Source organism: Crocodylus siamensis, chromosome 5 (genome assembly GCF_052110815.1).
Source record: "Crocodylus siamensis isolate JL-2025a chromosome 5, ASM5211081v1, whole genome shotgun sequence".
Taxonomy (NCBI): domain Eukaryota; kingdom Metazoa; phylum Chordata; order Crocodylia; family Crocodylidae; genus Crocodylus; species Crocodylus siamensis.
The window spans coordinates 76,571,818-76,590,648 of NC_143399.1; the positions used below are offsets into that span (position 1 = coordinate 76,571,818).

Here is an 18,831-nt window from a genome sequence, read left to right on the forward strand (position 1 = left end):
TTAATTGAATAAAATTATTTCCCAGAATTGTTTTTTTGGGCCCCTACACATGTGCAGGGGCCTGCTCTGAGGCACTGGAAATCCAGTGCACCAGAGCAGACTTGATCGAGTCTGCTGGAGCGTGGGAATTAATGCACCCCAGCAGACTCTAGCATCCCACACTGAAAAGGGGCAGTGGGCACTTTGAACTAAAGCTTGTTTGATAAGCTTTAATTTAAAAACACCCCACTGCCATTTTTCAGCACAGAGACACTGATACACCTGATGGTCTGGTGCTTAATTAGTGTGGCTTGCTAATTAAAGTGCCCCTTACCCTGCCCCATAGCTCTTGGAACACGTGTAAAAATGCCCTTTCAGACTAACTCAAAATATACCTACTTTTGTGGGAATCCTTGGTTAGCTCAGTAAATCTGATGTTTTTAAGGACTCGGAAGCTCTAAATTATATATTTGAAAACAGTGGCTCTTAATTTGGCCAGTACTCACTGAAATAGTTTCCTACTTCCCATTTACTCAAGAAACAATGAATATCCAGTTCATTACTTTAGCCCATATGTTGTTTCTTGAGTTGAAAAAAAACCCAAAAAACTAATTTCAACCATTTCTCTGCTGGATAGAATGGAGAAGGGATTAAAAAGCAGTGCATGAATTATTTCTGGAATCTGCTGGATTTTTAGGTCATTTGCACATGCAACAGAGCAGCTGTGAGAGATTGTGCGTTGGAAGATCATGTATGCACAGGTGGCTACCACAGCTTCTAAAAGGACAGGATTGCAACAAGAGCTTTTTGTTTTTCACAATATGCAATCCACCACTGTTTTGGTTAGCACTGAATTATAGTCCAGGCTGGCCCTAAACTCCAGCATCCTGTAAATTTATGTTATACTCCCAGAATGGCCTGCTGACTATAAAATTACTTTCTTGTTAAAATAATTTCAGTAGGATATTATAGTAAGAATTTTAATAGGAAAGTTACATTCAGCCTTAGAAAACATTTACAATATACAATTTTTACATCAATAGTACATTTTAAATCTACAAAAGATAAAGACGGACTTTTTTTGCAGTTGACTTTTCAGCAACTCTGATGATTTGTTTTAAAATAAATATGTTAACAAATGTTTGCTTCTGGTAAAGAAAGTAATACTACAAATCAACAGTATATTGACCAGGTCACTGAAATGCTACAACAAAGTCCCTTTCACCCTCCAATCCTGAGACAACAAATCTTGCAATTCTTCTTCATCTTCACTACCAATATCCTCATCCTCTTTCTGCTGGATTGCTCTTAATCTCATGGCCTCTTTAACTTTCTCCTTCATCATATCCTGACGGTCACGCAACTGTTCAACACGACGATAGCATTCACTATGAAAAGGTAAAAATATTTAGTTAATCTTTATGGCCTGCTCACATGCTGAAGCATCAGAATGAAGAGGGGGAGTGGCTAGTCACAGCTTCTCTTACAGAAAAATCAAAGCTAGTAACAGATCAAACAGCAGATTAAATGGATCTCTCTCAATCCTATGACAATTTGATTAAAACAAGATACAGAATCCTTTTGTCAAGACAGAAGGAAAAAGCTCAAACCACATTCTTTTCAACTTTTTAGACTTCTATTTCATTTCAACTGCCGGTATGGAATGATGCCTTGATATGCAGAGAGGAGACATTTTTCACAGGAGGCAAATCCACTAGCGTGAACATTATGTGGTAAAACAAAACCTCTGAACCTGACTCTCAAAAATTTGCATGCACTTCGAGACATGGCCTCCTAAGCTTTTTGGACCAATCAATCAGCAAATACCAGCCCTCAAAATTTCTCAGAACCACCGAGCACCCATATCAAACTGGACAAAGCACACCATAAAAGTGCATAGGCTCTATTATATTCCATGAACAACTAACCATGGCCTTGTGTACAGTACTATCAGAGGTCTGCTGACCAGTTTGGGGCCCTGTTCTTTAAAATACATTTCTATTTTGCAATCACCATACAAGTTACATTAATTCTTACACAGGACTGATTCTGTTCAATAGCAACACCAAATCATTGCTGGATTTTTTTATTTATTTATTTACTTAAAAGCATTTGTACCCCTTTCTCACTTACTTGCCTGGCATAACACAGGGAAGAGAACATAAGTTGGACCTTTTGCCTGCTTATGCATCAGCAAAATAATTGCTCACTAACATCCCAGGCAGCATCACTGAAAAAACAGGAATGGCCCGAGATAATTAGCCCATATTACTGAGGGGCTAATATGATATGTAGATTATCTGTTATTGGTGACAGTGCATTGGAAAAAATGCAGCTAGAATTCCAGAGACAAAGGTGGCTTATACAGCTGTGAACCAGAAACTAGGGCAGATTCACCATGAAAATTGGCACCCACGTCTTTGAAGACTTACTTTGCAGGACATATACCTGCACTTTGCGAGGGTCACTTGGCCTAAAACAGAATCACCTGAAAAAGAAGTTGGCACTACGCTCCTCAGATTCTATTTTACCAGTGTACACATACCATTCTGGCAAAACTCCAAAGTTACTTTTGAGGGGAGCTGGACTTTAAAATTTTAAAAGCTCCCAAGAACACAAACTTAAGAACAGGCTTCTGATTTTAAAAAAAATATGTTTAAAGGTGCTCTGCAGGAACTCTCTCCCAGGCTGTCCTGAAGACGTGATCCAAATGAAAAAAGTTTCTTTAGAAAACACAGTAACCTTAAAAAATGCTGCTGTGTATGACAGCAGATATGCTTTGTTAATTCACATATACTGGTCTATATAGAACACAACACTACAAATTTGGCCATTAGGACTTCTCCTTTCATCAAGAAATTTAAGCGCAAGAACTCTGCAGCCACCTGCAAATTGCTGCATTTCATCCCACATACCATGACATTTTAAAAAGTTCTGGAAAAAGTGACTGTTAAAACGCTTTGAAATTTGGCCCAAGCACTCTCAAATTATGATGTCACTACTGAAAAGTTGCTCCTTTATGCAACTTAAATCTGATACTGTCTTCATTAACAGATGCAGGAGTAACTGGTATGGTAAACTGGTTAACTGGTTCCTTCAGTTTTAATCCATCTTTGCTTAACAGCTGCCTGTCTTATTTATTTAAAAAAAAAATCTTTTTCTTTTCTTCAATCAATACTTTTGCAACAAGAATTGCTAACTTACTGCACATATTGTGCAAACTGATAGCAAATACCATCACCTGCTAAATTAACCTTTGTTACTTATTCCTTCTTAAGACTAATGTGTGTTCAGAGATCTCAGTGCAGCACGTGAGAGTTCACATGATGAAGTATATCCTTCGGTAAAAGCTTTCATGCATCTTATGTTAGATGTAAGGGGACAGTTACTCTTTACGTAGTATATTTTCAGCACAGAAAGTGAACAAGATGCATCTTCTTCCTTACGAAAGTTATGCTCCTACTTTTTTGTGTGGTTTGCTGCAAGTTGCTTATTATATGTGCTCATAAGAGTGTATACAAAATGACAGGCGTACTAATTATAGGTCACAGAAAAAGGAAACAACACTGTTCCATGGATAATTTATTCTTTCCTCGAATTTCATTAGGTTAGTGTGCCCTTTATCTTTTTTCAGAGCTCCCTGTATTATCTCCGAGTATACGGTTATACAATTTTTTTTTTTTTAAATAGTACCATTTTCAGGGAAAAAAGTTGTTGTTTTTCCTATTCAAACTCAAACATCAATGATTATTCAAAAGCACCACCACAAAAGGACAAATGGTTAAAAATTAGCATCAGCAATGTTTCTGGAGCCTATTCAAATATATGACCTCTCCAATGGGAGGACAGAAAGCACTGTTTGAAAAAGTCTGATCTACTTACATCTGCTCATCAATTTCTCCAATCTGACGATCCAATCGTATCTCTTCATCCTCTTCTGCCACTATAGCTTCTGAAATCTAAATCAGAAAAAGCTATAAGTAAATTTAGTCCCATTCAGTCTTCTTTTAGTAAAAAAAAAAAAAAAAAGCACTATGACTAAGAACAAGAGAGGATGGTATGTTGCAACAAAGTCAGTCTTCTGCAGATATGCTCCCTTCCCCCAGATAGAAGGTAATGTATAGAGAAAAACAGGTTGTGATTCTGAGCTAACAATCATTGGTAAAGGGTATTTAAAAAGAAAAAAAAAATGCTACATTTTTTAGAAGTGAAAGAAGTTTACCCCCAAAGAGTCTCTCTCCTTTTGAATTTTTTTAATTCAATAATATTGTTTTGATACAGAACTGAAAGTAGTACATATAATCGAACGACTTAAGATGCAACAGACCAGGGGAAGAAAAGTTAGACAATAGACCTCTTACAAGTACTAGTTAATTATACCCACTGGATCCCAAAATATTTCTAACCTGTTATTTTTTTCAGCATATACTTTCTCAAATCTGAGTGCCTGGAAGATGCTATGCAACCAATGGTCCATGCATAACAGAAGATTCCTTCCATGCTGAAGAAGTTTATGAATGGCTATTGTTAACAAATATATTCACTGTTGTTTCTGTATAAATGTTCACTTTGTCTATAATGTTGAGTGCTTTGAAGAGTAATGGTATATTGTTTGACAACAGTTTTCTTAGCAATATATGTATGATAACTTATTTTCAACCAGAAGTCTGCAAACATGATAAGTGAGAGTGCTGGTACCACATCTTTTACACTGGACCTCAGTAAGCAGCTGAAACCTCTATGGGTAGAGATTTCCAAACAACTATAACTACTAGGAAATGAGGGTGATGAAAATTGGGGCCAATCTGGATGTATATATGTAAAATTTTCCAAAACCAGATTATCCCCATTTTTTGCAGCTCTTATAGGGGCTAGCATGTCTTAGAAAACTACATATTCAGAATGTTTAATTAAATGGTTTAATTAACTATTCTTAATTTAAGGGGTTAGTAGATTTAAGTGAAAAACTATCAAAGCAGAAGCTAAGAATATGGTCCAATGCTTGGATCTGGGAAGCTGAGAAGAGGTACCTACCATCTCATTTATGTCCAATTTAGCTAGATGTATCTGTCATCAAAATCTCTTTCTACTTAATTTCAAGTGGAAAACACAGGATATTCTTCATGCAGCTGTACAGTGAATTTAACAAGCACCTGTCAAATACAGTGTTACTCATTCTACTAATCTGCATGGAACAGTAGTTTTTCAATAGCGTACAGTACTTGGAAGCAATAAAACATAGGTTCCATTACTTACTGTGTTGACCTGTCGCATTGCTTTCTGAAATTCATCCCATTCTTTGTCCATCTGATCCTTTGGAGCATCAACCTTTCGCACCTATAGAACATGAGAAACCATGCTTACTTAGTGACTGTTAATCTCTAACAAGTCTTGCTGGCACTGTAAAAAAGCAAAATAACAGGATATATATTTTGCAGTTTACTGGGAAGGTCTGAGAGTACTCTTTGGCTTAAATAACCAACAGGATAGTGCAGGCAGGCATCTTTCATTGTTTTGGAGAGAAAAAAAAAAACTTGTGCCGTCCTTGTGTAACATACGACAATATTGACTGCAGATACCTCCATTTAGAAAAGGCAGCCTGGAGTTAACTGTTTTGAGCATCCCATTACCATTCTGAGTTACGGTTTGTGAACCACCAGCTGTCCAAATGATACCCACCCAGCAGCTTAATTCAGTTCTTGAGCTTTGAGGTATCTATCTTAAAACTACAGTAATTCCACTTACTGGCTTAACTGTTTCTCCCTTCCCTTCAAAATCAAAGCTCATTTTACTGGCCATCATAAGGACCAAGACAGCTATGTACCACCTTAATGCCTATAATCTCACCTTTCCAACAGTACAGAGCAGGGGTGTCAAATACATGCCCTATAGGTTAGATCCGTTCCATCAAGGTGCTCCATCTGGCAAGATGAACAACTGGTGGGCCAGGGAATTTGGGGGCACAGCCTACCACAGAATTCGGGATCCTGCTAGATATGGCTGCCACCAGCAGATGGGCAGGCAAGGACTGTGCTGACAGCCTCGCTCACCCTGCAGCTGCTCAACCCATACTTGCTTGCACCATTGGCTCCACTGCCATTGCTTTGCAGATCCAGCCCTGGACAAGGGGTGAGTTGTACACCCTTGGTATACACATTAATTACTTACTCTGGAGGGCCATGATGGCTCCAAAAATGATGTCAGAATTGAAATGAAATAAAAGATCTGCCCGCATGGGAGGGAAACAAAATAAAAGATCTGCCTCCAGGGAACAAATATGGAACACAGCTCTTCCTACATGGAAGGAGTATATAGGCTGGGATCTAAATTTAAGTGAGCAGATGCATGACTAGCAAATGAATCAGACAGTCTGTCCTCATAACAGAAACCTACAAGGCTCAGGATCTTAGAACCTCATCAAGTGTTGTGATATAAATCATATGAGTTGGACATACGACAATCATATGACATATCTGAGCCTGCACTTAGGATGAGAGAGGGAGTTAAAGTGCTCTGAACAGAATAATATGCAAGGCTCTCTTTCTTATATTACTTTTTCTTTTTCCATTCCCTGTCTTTTGAGAAGATGTAAAAAAAGACAATGATCTCCATGCTTTATTTCTGACTGTTTATGCAATAATAGGAAATAAGATCTATTAAATTAAGAACTGTCAAAGCAAACTAGATGCTAGGAAATAACAGTTTCAACTTTCTCTTTTAAGTAGTTATTTCTACTATGCTTATACGTACTGTGTAATGTATTGTGATTCTGTCTTTTGTAATTCATGGTTGTGTATTTCTTATAATAAAAAACTTACACTCTAAACAACTCAGAATCACTTTTCTTTGAAATATATATCTGATTCAACATTTTAAATACTTTAATAGGCTTGGGTATAAATACAGGCCACTTGCAGACTTTAACAGACACACTGTACCAGAAGATGCAGCAGGTTACTTCAACCCAGCTCTGCAGCATCCATATAGATGAGGCGCTTCAGTGGGGTTTTTTGGCGCTTTTATCTAAAGCTGAGTCAACCAGCTATTATACAGCACCAAAAAAGCACCGCTAAAGCACCCGATCCGTACAGATGTTGAGTAAGTTGGGTCCAACTAACTTCTGGACATATGCTAGGCTTGACACAGGAGCGCATGGAATTTAAAGTAAAGCACTAGCGGGTTTTTTAGGTCTGCAAGTAGCCACAAATTTCAAATACCTGACATTTTAAACACTCAAAAATGAGAGAAGTAGGCTGTGCCTCATAATATTTTATCCAGCACAGAATAACTTTAGCTACATCCAAACTGACACACATCAATATTATGACAGTCTGCTAAAGTGGAAGAGGTTGATGTACTACAGCAGTGTGATCCTGGCTATAAACAAACGGTCCTTGCACTAGTCCAGGTCCGTAAATGATGTTGTTATATGAGCTCTGCATGTGAACTGAACAGAGATCACTAAACTAGGTTTACACTGTGCCATGGCAGACTTTCCTGCTGGGATCACATCCCCATGATCAGCAGAGCTCTACCTCCTCTTACACACTGGCAGCCAGCATACAACTAGTATCACAAGTCCCTTTGAGACCTTACCATCTACAATCCCAACCCACTCATCTACATATAAGTACTAAGGGGGGAGGGTGTCCACCCACCCACACACACACCCACCTCTTAAAGTCATTTTAAGTTTACCACAACAGGCAAACACACTTCTCAGCTTAGTATAGGGATATGGTGCAGACAATATGATGCTCTTGCTAATCTTGTGGGTCCAGCAGAACTCATGTAGAAGGAAAAATACCAGTGACATTGATACTACTGTAGGCAAAAACAGATATACAGCTGCACTAGCCAAATTTGAGACATCAGTGCCCACTGCCCATTCCAGATATGTACATGCTGGGTTTTTGGTTGTAGCTGTGTTGGTCTAAGGACACAGGCAGGCAAGGTTCTTTGGGGAGATGTGATATCTTTTATTAGACCAACTGAGTAGTTGGAAAAAAGTTCTTTGCAAGCTTTCAGGCGTAGTCACCCTTCTTCGGGCACAGGGAGTCTCTGCTGTTCTCCCTGATCTCAGAACAGCAGAAATTCCCTATGCCTGAAAAAGGGTGATTGCATCTGAAAGCTTGCCAAGAACTTTTCCAACTACACAGCTGGTCTAATAAAAGATATGTACATGGTTACTTCACTTGTGGCACAAAATTCCGAAATTACTATACTGTAGTACAGGAATCTGTGACCTGCAAAGAACATTTTATAACCATTTCCTGTTACATACTTCAAGATAAGGTATGCCCATTTCAGGGCACATGCCACCAACCAGCATGTACAGTGCACTGGCAGCTGTGGAGAAAATAAAATGGGCACTGTCCAGTAAGAAAAAAGTGTAACTGAGGGAGTGTGTAAAGAAAAATTAAAAAACATGATGCATTCTAGTGCAGTTCTATCATTCTTGGTCTGTTGTGCTAACACTCATTGCTCTTGTTGACTATCAGAAAACATTGATCAACCAAACAGAGATAAGGTATTTGCTTTAGTTACTGAGAAAAGGCTATGTTTCTATGATGTGGTCTAATGCAAGCACTGCAAGAACATTCTAAGGCAAGTTCAACACTGATACTGATTTAACAGAAAAACAGAAAACAACCCATGTTAATGATTTTCAGCCCACTGCTTTGTTTGCCACTTTGACAAGACAACATTGGAAAAAAGAAGTATGCAATCTATCAAGTTTTTTTTTAAATCATCAGTTGTACAGAAAGAATAGTCTCTCAATAAGCAATTTCTCTATGGTTGATGCACCATTCTCATGCAAGCATAAAATGGTTTTATATACAACGTTACCATCTGTTGTGTGATACTTGCATACAATGCACAAATGAAACCATTGCCAGAGGCCTTATTTTTGCTCCAGAAGACATTATAATGCAAATACTCTCAAGCACTTTTTCTGTCAGCAGATCTCAAAGCACTGTATGCAGTAAATATCACTGCCCTTGTCTGATAAAAGGGGTAAGTGAGGCACCACGCAATCAAGTTACTTACCAATAGCCAGCCAACAGGCAACACTAGAGCTGGGAACATAACCCAGAACTCCTGAGGTTCAGTGCTTCCTGCTTCAATAAAAAAAAATTTTTTAACTACAGAGGAGCTGTACTGCACCGCAGCTAGCTCACAGGAACAAAGCCAATCTGAGAGACTGGTCAAACACCATATGAAATGGAAAAGAATTAACACTACACTTGCTCCAGTTAATAGTCAAACAGAATAAACCTCTCTTAGTTAGTCTTTTGTGCTTATTTTAGTTTGAATTTCCTGAAAAGCCTCCCCAACCCAATACTCAAAGAATTACTGAGAACAAGGCAAAACACAACAAACAAACAAAAAGGATTACTCACTTTTGCATCCACTTCAGGATCATCAAAGAACCCTTCTGGCAATGCTTCTGCAGTATTTTCTTTCCTGAATATTAAAATACTGACTGTTATTTTGTGCCAATGTTTTATCGATCCAAATTTTAATTCCACAGACAAAGCAACGAGAACAGACGTCCATGATAGTTTAAATGAGGAGCAAGTAAGAGCCTATTACTTCCCCACATGCAGCAGTAGTTTGACACAAATCGCAACAAAACTTGTCTGCCTGAAGAGATAATAGAGCTAGGCCAAAATTAAAAGGAAACTAAAAAGGTTGTAGACCCATATGCAGAATTCCAACAGATCTACCACTACTTTAGATTCCGATTTTGAAAGCCTTAGCCAGTGTTTACAACAAGGTAATTTACGATAAACAGAGGTGTCAAACACATGGCCCACAAGCAGGCTCAGCCCGCAGAGCCACTCTATCTGGCCAACCACTGGAAGTCAGGAAGCATAGCAAGGGAGAGTGGCCTGCTACAGAATCAAGGGTCTTTGGACCTTGGTGGACATGGTGATCAGAAACAGAAGAGAGGGTGAGGGCTGATATACTCCTGCATGCCCTCCAGACACTTCACCCATCGCCACTGCCACAGCATAGGGGACACAGTGGAAAGGAGAACTATGCTATGTGCCCCAGGTTGGAGCTGCTACTGCTGCATGTCACCATCTGGATGCAGTCCAGTGGTGCAAGGTGAGTTCGACATCCTGCTATAAAGGAAAATGAAGACTTATACAAGAACCAATAAACAGGTTTTCCTTAAAACAGTTGTGAATATGATATGCCTATGTTATCAAGTTGTCTGTTACCTGGAACAAGTTGTCTGTTACCTGGAAGAGTAAAGAGTGTTTGCATTCCTCAATGTAATAACATTTGATTGGACTAATTTACCTTTCCACTGCTTTTTCTTGTACTTCTGGTTTTTGTATGGACCCAGAATGGGAAACTATAGGAGCAGATACAGTTCCGTTGTCAAAAAAGTCTAAAAGAAAGGACACAGAAAACTGTTATTCAAATCTCCACAAAAAGTTTGACTACAGAGAAATGTAAGGGATGATGGTACTAACCAAGAAAAATCTAGCTGGACAATACTCCTCTTGAATAGATCAAACAACTGGCATGAAGTGTATGATTACATATTTTACATCTACAAATTTCAACAGGATGAAGGAGAAATGCAATATAAAATGACTGACATGCTAAGAAAATAGTGTATGATATAAACTTTGAGAATGTCTGTTACATGGGAACCTTTAGCTCATATAATCATCTAAACAAATTCTATACAGATCAAAAAGAAAAGCTAATAAAGAAAGAAAAATTAGACGAGAAATATCTGAAACAAACAGAACATACCCATAACTACTAATTCAAGTGCTAGCTGTATTAAATCAGAAAAGCTCTGGCATAATTTGTAACACATTAGCAAACAACATTTTTGTTACCAAATGTTATGCTGTGTAATTCAATTACCTGCTGGTAAAGTGTTTGCTACTGCTTCTTGAGCTGGAGGTAGAATTTCTGCTTTTTGTGCACTAGAGTTGCTAGCATCATCTTTTTGTTCTTCCTTTTCTTCGTCATCATTATCATCATCATCATCATCTTCAGGCAGTACTGTGGGAGCTGAACCCTTTGAAAGCAGTCCTTTTGTACCTGCTTGCTCTGGTTCATCAAAAAAGTTTGTGGGTAGCCTAAGACAGGACATAGAATGTGAACACTTGTAACTGGATAAAAGTATTTGAAACCCACTTACCATATTTACTCAAATACAAGATGAGGTTCTCTCATTCCTCCCCCCCAACACTCTTCACCAGCCTTAAATGTCTGGCAAACATTACCAAACAGGGCCCCAAACAGTTCCCCCAAAAATCCCTCTGTTACCACCTCTGTCAGCCTGGTGCATATGATTAGTGTGGCCTCACCCTCTACAAAGTGGAACCAAACCAGGTTAACCTATGTTTCATCTACATATACATTTTTTGATGATCCCAGGACTTGGGACAAGAACACCCAGTTCCTAATTAGCACATGGATCTATCCTGGTATGGAAAAAGCACATACTGAGCAGTGCTGAGCTATGGAGTCACCATCGTTTTAAATACTGTTGACTCTGCTAGGGCCTAGCCCAGGGGTGGCCAAAACACGACCCGCGGGCCGGATGTGGCCCACCAGGCCATTCTATCCAGCCTGCGGGACCCCTAAAAAATTTAGAAAATTAATATTTATCTGCCCCTGGCTGCCTGTCATGCAGCCCTCAATGGCTTGACAAAACCCAGCAAGTGGCCCCTGCTCAAAATAACTGCCCACCCCTGGCCTAGCCCAACGAACTATACGGTAAATCATGAAACTTTTGGCTTTGGATTAATACTATGCCTAGTTTGTACTATATCTAAGTAGGTGCCAAAGTGATGCTTACAAGTGTGTTTATGGAGTAACCTGTGCTAAAGCTTGGAACAGTTTAAAAAAAATAAAATAAAATGCATCAATCCTGGATGAACTAAGTCTATGGATACCCATAGTAATTTACTTATACAGGTTTCCCTCACTTTATGCAGGTTCTCTATGTGCAAATTCGCTCTTATGCAATGACCCTTTTTATACCAAAAATTCGTTATATGCAAGGTAAATTCACTCTTATGCAATTGGTGTGGTGGAAGCTGCCAGTCAGCTGCTCTGTGCAGTACGTTGTGCAAGTGATGTGCACCAAAATATAGTCTCCTGTGTGGATCTGTGCTCCTTGCTTATTTTCTGCAATATGTGTTTCTGTAGTTGCCATCCCCATTATGATAGTGCCCTCTGCTCATGTGTACTGTGTGCTGTTGGTGAGTACCAAAATTGTCTTATAAAAGTGGTAGAAATGGGTCTGGGGGTCAGTACAGTCAAGGTCTTGGAAAGCATCTCTACTTGTTATATTGTAAAGTGGGTTCCCTTTATGCGAATTCAAGTTATGTGCCATTTTCCAGGATCGCATGTACAACATAAAGCAAGTGAAACCTGTATGAAAATTACTACAGGTATGTTTCTTTCAAAGTCAGTGTTTTAAAATGTCCCCCCGCTTCCATATGCTCAAAGAGCAGGATATGACAGTAATGAGGGGAGATGTGGAGGGATTGGGGGGGGGGGCCTGCAGAGGGCAAGGGAGCCACCTGACCCCCCAACCTTATTTTCCCTGCTGTAGCAGTGAGAAGGGGAAAATCTCCAATAATTAGATTCTATACCTGGAAAATTATAACAAATGTATACATTTTCCATATACAGAATTAAATTATTGTAATTACTGGGGGGTTGTCTTATATTGGGGTTAATCTTATATTTGAATAAATACGGTACTCAGTGTACACTATTATCTACATAACAGAAGACACTGAACAATTAAAAATCTACACAAAATTATGGCTTTCTTCTGAGGTTCACCAGGAGGTCAGCTCATATTTCTGGGCTATTTCTGGATTAGACTGTGTAATACTAAATGTCAAAAAAAAAGACACGCTACACAGGGAATAACACAGAAAAGACTGAACTCTCATTTCTCTTGACACCATGTAGATTTAGCCACACACCACACTCAAAGTACTTGCATATATTTTATCCACAGTTAATGTATTAAAGAAATTCATTATGTTAAAAAAAAAATCAACCAAAAGCTGGTAGCCTAAGTACAGAGATATGATGGGGAAAACAGGATAAAACAGGGGCTTACAAAAAATACCAATAAATCACATATGAAAAAAATATATACTTACCCAGATGTAGAAGTCTGTGTCTGGTCATTTGAACCTGAAAAAGTAAATCAAGAATCACTTATTACTGGTCAAGGAAAAAAAACAAAATAAAGAGAATGTACATTATATAATGTTGCGGGGGGGTGCTATCATGACTTCTGAACTGCTGCAAGTTAGGTGCTTATTCTTATTTTTCTTACTATTAATAACAATTATGCACAAAACTAAATAATGTAGAATGGGGGGTTATTACTGTTGTTTTGTTGAAGGGTGGCAATTAAACTCCATTTTTCTCCAGACTTTGTCATTCTCAAGTTAGACAAATTCATTAATAACTTGTTAGCATGATCTTAAAAAACGCTCCATTGTAACAAACTTATAAAATCACTTTGCTACTGACCTTTTAATATATAGAACATATTCCAACCATCAAAAATTACTATTGTTATCATTTTCTTCCTATATAAAAATATGCAAAAATACCTTGCTCTACAATAATAGGCTGAAAGCTGTGCCAGCACAGCACTACTATACATATTCCACAAACCAATGCATGCAGAGCCCTGACCCTACATCTACTCAATGCTGCTTGCATGACCCTGACCTTATTCATTCCTCACAGTTAAAGAAGGTTAAGATGACGTGATGAATCGCTGGGAAATAAACGCAAGTAGTATTTTGACAACATAGAAATACTACTTTGAGGCTGACAAATTCCAAAGCACATTTGTTTCCATAGACAATTTTCATAAACATCTCAATTTTACTATCTATGAATGCAATTAATGCCAGTAGAAGCAATTCAAGTGCCTGCCTTCTCTCTATTGCATTAAAGAAATTGAAAAGATACATATTTTAAGTTCAGCAACAGAACACACTGAATAACACTTTCCTTTACCTTTCGTTCTCTTTACTTCTTGATTTTCTGTGTCAGGAACTTTTCTTTTGGCAGGGTGAGATGATGTGCCAGCAGCGGGGTCAGGTATTAGCTGTTTACCATCTTTTAAGGCTACAAGTTTCTGTAAAAAAGTTTAAAGCAGCAAGTAAAAAAATTCAAAACTTTCTCCTCAAGAACTGCTGTGTCTCAAAGTTTTAATGTTAGAGGCATTTAGTTCAGAGGTGTCAAATGTACGGCCTATGGAACCTTATGTTCTGGCCCGCTGGTCTTGGAGCATGTGGAGCTGGTCTGACATGTTGGCTGGAGCTGGTGCCATGGGCACTGCAGGCAGCACAGGGAGTTGGCATGGGGTATGTGTTGCATGGGGACTAACACTGACTGAAGGGGACTGAACATGGACAGCCTGAGGCCTAATCTGAACTAGTCCCAGAGCCAGCATGCAGGGGCAGTCCAGCTGGGTGACCCATGTGGTATGCCCCCTGTGCACCATGTGCAGAGCAAGCCCCAGAGAGGGGCCAACACATGCTGCATGTGGTACATAGGGCTATACTGGCTGTGCGCACAGCACGTGGTACGAGACATGCGCTGTATGTGGTACCCCACAAGACCTACCCTGCATGCTAGCTCTGGTGCAGCCTGATCCAGTCTACTATGAAGGTTCTGGTTGGGGAGAGCAAGAAGCCCAAGTAAGACAATGACAAAAAACTATCAGCAGGCCTGCAGCTCCCATGATGCCACCTATGCCTATGGGTTCACAGCAGGATTGCTGCAGGGCCCTACAACTTGTGTTGCCCATCCATGAAAGCCTCGTTATGCCTACCAACATCCCCACAGATATGGTCCTTCATCACCATGACCCTCAGGATGGGTCTCCACAGTACTCCCCTACCTTTGGAAAAAGGAATACTCTCTGCTGTTCCTGCAGGAGACCCACACAACTCCAGCTGCTAAAGCCAGCTGGCAGCTAGAGTGGGGGAACAGGGTCTATTTCAAACACCTTGCATGTCTCCATGTGATGGAGGATTGCCACCCTGTTCTTTCCACACCTGCAACCAAAGATTTTTCAGGCAGCTGAGGCGGTGCCAAGCCTGGTCTTTATCTGCAAGTCCAAATACATGGGCTCATCCTGAATCTGGTCAGTATCTACAGCCCTGACACTCTAAGGGCCTCCAGGGAGACCAGCCAGAAGCGGCATGAGCAGGGCACGCAGCTGGGCAGGGAGCTGCTCCAGGGTCAGGATCTTGCAGCAGTGACAGCATGGAGCTGGGGCAAACTGCGATCAGCTCCCTGCACCCCCCTGCCTGCCAAAACCATACTCACTGCAGGAGCACATGTACAGATCACAGCTTTGCCCTGGCCCTGGTCTTCTCAAGATCCCAAGGTCTCCCCGGCTCTGCCTTCAGCCCCATTCCAGCCACCCTGCCAGTGGTGGGTGTGGGGTAAACAGGCCTGGACAGCAGGGTTGGGTCCAGTGGAGTTGCTTACTGGGAAATGGAGTCCACAGCAGGCCCAATCCAGCCCGTGGGCTGAACTGTACCCAACCCTGATCTGGACTGATGCATCTCCTATTCATAAGCCTTCCTGGCACCCACCATTGGTTTGGAGATGTCAGAGCATACATCTCTGACTCAAATTTCAAAACTTCAAGGTGCTAATTACATCCGAGTAAAAATAAATTAAAAAATAGGAGTCAAATTATAGGTCTAGCTTACAAAGATGTATATTCACACATTTCAAAAAACAAAGTGGCAGCTCAGTGAAATGCACTGAATCATGACTACTCAGGACCAACACACTTAAGCCCCAAGAGACCAAATAATATTATGGTATTTCAATGAGAGATTAACTTTAATATGCAATGACTTCCATTCAAGCTTTATTCATGACACCTGGCATACACAATGAATCTCAGAATCTCAAGCCATCAGTTATTAGCACTCCACTAGCATAAAACCAGTTTAACTAAGGTTTTATCTTCACAAACCCATACATCAGCATAAATACACTTCACTAATTAACACATGGTAGCTAAAACTAAGATTTTATCACATATTAGTTAACATATGGTTAGCTAAGACTAAGAAAAACATAATAAATCATCTTTAACATATGGTTAAAACGAATGCATCCTTTTTCCTAACATGGATGCACCCTGAAAAGACTACTTATACAATCAAATGCTTACTGCTTGAAAGTTTCTTTACAATTAGTTACTCAACAGATCATTACTATTTAAAGACAAACACTGAAGATACAAACAGACTTTTGTAGCAACAAATAACTGGATCCCATATGCAAATGAAGTGATAATTAGCTATTTTAAAATTCATAATAAAGTGAATAATTAGTAACAATAATTAATTACTTGAAGACTTGTCACATGGGCTTTATGGGCAGTGGGGGCTCCTAGCCAAGGCCTCCTCACCCTGCCTACTACCTAAGTTACGTGTTATGCTATTTACTAGAACAGAAGCCACAAATCACTCTAGAGAAAAACCACAAATTTGCAAGTCTCACCTCTTTGTGCTGTTTCCCAAGCACGTGCGTTTGCCACAACAGCTCATTCTTAATCTGTATGTTGCACAGAGTGCAGCTTAAGTGCCCTAAGCGGTTGTATGTGGAGTTTCCAGTTAAAGAAACACTGCAATGACAAAGCTCTGAATGACAAATTAAACCCCTGCCCTCCCGGAGCACAGCTCTCATGCCTTCCTCTACTTGGGACAGGGAACAGAAAGCAGCTGGTCATCTCCAGACGTGCTGCTGGTTGCCTCTGGACCTGTGCATGCCATGCACGAGGCTGTCCATGTCGAGGGGCGAGTGGCTGTACAATGCACATTTTCCAAGGGCAACGTGAAACTCAAGAGGAAGAGGGGGGACTCTGGGGGCAACCCCCCAACCTGAGGCACTTAAGGGGGCATGAGGTGTCCCGGGTCGGGCCAGCGCTGCAGGCCAAGGGGAGCCCCAGAGCCCCCGTACTTGTGACGTCACAACAGCATGATCAACGAGAAACCGCGGCCCCGCCACCACCCGCCGGGACGGCCCAGGGCGGGACAGAGCCCTCCACCCAACACGGAGCGCGCCAGCTCGGGGCAGGGGAGGACCCGCTGGCCCCGCCCCTGCACCCCAGGCCGGCGACTCGCGCCTCGGACAGAGCAGGATATTTAGCAAAGGGCGACTCGACGCGCTTCTTGCCCGCGCCCGCACGCTGCTTCTCCCGCATAAGCCGCCGCAGCTCCTCCTGCCGCACTGGCTTCCCGCCCGCCGCGGCCGCCATCTTCCACCCGGAAGTGCCGCATCGCTACTTCCGGTCCGGGGAAGGCATCAACGCGGCGGGCGGGGCCTGGGGCGGTGGGGGAGCTGGGGGCGGGGCCTCGGGGAGCCCCGCCCCTGACTGCTCTCACGTGACAGCGGGAGCGGCAAGGGGTGTGACGTTGCGCCTGGTTCGCTGGGCGACCGCGCCCGAGGCACAGGGACAAAAATCCCGAAGACTGCGGCAGCGCAGGCTGCTCGGGTGAAGCCGGTGTCGTTTGTCGGACCAACTCCAACGGGGGCAACAATTCTTCTTCGCGAGCACAAGCGTCCTTCAGGCAGCCGCAGAAGGAGCGTCCGCCCGGCTGCAGACAGCCCCGCCCAGCTTCTGCCGACGGCCCTGGCCTCGGAGCAGCCGCGTCGACGGCGCGAGCAGAGACGCCCGAGCAGCGGGAGACGACCGCTGCTTTTAGCCCCGATCGCGGCTGCCACATCCCTTACACTGCCCCCTTTCGAAAAGGGATTTTTTTGCCAAGCGTTTACACGCATCGCTGGGATTTCTCTAGGTGATGCACATTGCTGTACACCTTACAGTATCGGCGACACGTAGGTTGGCCACCGCCAACGCTGCCGCCGGCGCCTGCGGGCAGTTGGTGCTTGCCACCGCCCCCCCCTACCCCCCATCGCCTCTGGCCGCTGCCGGTCTGCAGATGGTGGCCCATCACCAGCGACCCCGCGCCCCGCCGCTGCCACCACCATGGGTGTCTGCGGGAGCTGCCGCCGCCGCAGTCGCCGTGCCCTGCCAACCTCGGGAGGCACACGACTTTAATGCCTACTAGTACCAGCCTTTCTAAAAAAAGGCCCAAACATCCAAAAGCTGTGATACTGTAACTTCAAAAGTAAATTCTCAGCCTATATCCCTTTGGTGCCAGTGGGGCATGGATTTATGGCCAGGATCCTGGTTTTCTGTTTAAAATTCACATTCTCCAATAAAAATGCATAAATGAAATTCTCCAATTTAAAACCCTTAAATCCACTTTTTTTCCGTGATTGAAATGAACTGCCAGTATATATATGTAGGTGTCTCTTGAATACAATGTTTTATTGATATATTTACAATTTTTAAGCAATTTGGAAGCCTACCAATGTCTCAATCCCTCTTATAAAATTAATTCTAAAGACCTAATACATTTTGGCATTTGATTTTATCGTGGAAAATCAGAGTTCCCCCTGCCCCTTCACTCACCAGGATGCAGATCCAGGTGTGGGTGCCCCTCCTTTCCCCCCACTTTGTGGTACTGAGCAACCCTGATATGCAATGTCCTGGCTGTGCCATTGCCCCTCACTCCCAAACCATGGACCATGACCCTGCCAGTGCCCCTAGCTCCTGACCCACAGCCCCAACAGTGCCCTCCACTCCCAACCCACTACTCCCCACCCCAGGCCCTGCGTGGCTTGTGCGTCCCTCCCCCAACATGGCCTGTGCTCCTTCATCCCTGCCATAGACTTACCTGGAGGGAGTTGTAGAAGCTGCTTCCCATCACTGCCTGGCTGCCATGT

General features: G+C 42.0%; 1 protein-coding gene across 1 annotated transcript; it reads right to left on the reverse strand.

Moving 5' to 3' along the window:
- Window positions 1-943: 943 nt before the first annotated feature.
- ZNF830 (zinc finger protein 830) lies at window positions 944-17,314 on the reverse strand. Its single transcript, XM_090049192.1, has 10 exons — window positions 17,181-17,314; window positions 16,540-16,636; window positions 14,023-14,143; window positions 13,146-13,179; window positions 10,876-11,093; window positions 10,294-10,384; window positions 9,384-9,447; window positions 5,236-5,316; window positions 3,862-3,938; window positions 944-1,367 (listed from the first exon to the last, which is right to left on the reverse strand). Exons 1-10 carry the CDS (start codon window positions 17,294-17,296, stop codon window positions 1,184-1,186), a joined length of 1,083 nt encoding a protein of 360 aa, XP_089905318.1. The 5' UTR covers window positions 17,297-17,314; the 3' UTR covers window positions 944-1,183.
- Window positions 17,315-18,831: the final 1,517 nt, after the last annotated feature.

Bases quoted from the DNA above. Each gene is read 5' to 3' on its own strand.
- ZNF830 (XM_090049192.1), bottom strand. From the start codon at position 17,296: ATGGCGGCCGCGGCGGGCGGGAAGCCAGTGCGGCAGGAGGAGCTGCGG. The intron at 5,317-9,383 runs GTGAGTAATCCT...CATGTTCTATAG, and splicing joins ATCCTGAAGTGGATGCAAAA to GTGCGAAAGGTTGATGCTCC. The intron at 3,939-5,235 runs GTAAGTAATGGA...TTTCTGATTTAG, and splicing joins CAATGCGACAGGTCAACACA to ATTTCAGAAGCTATAGTGGC.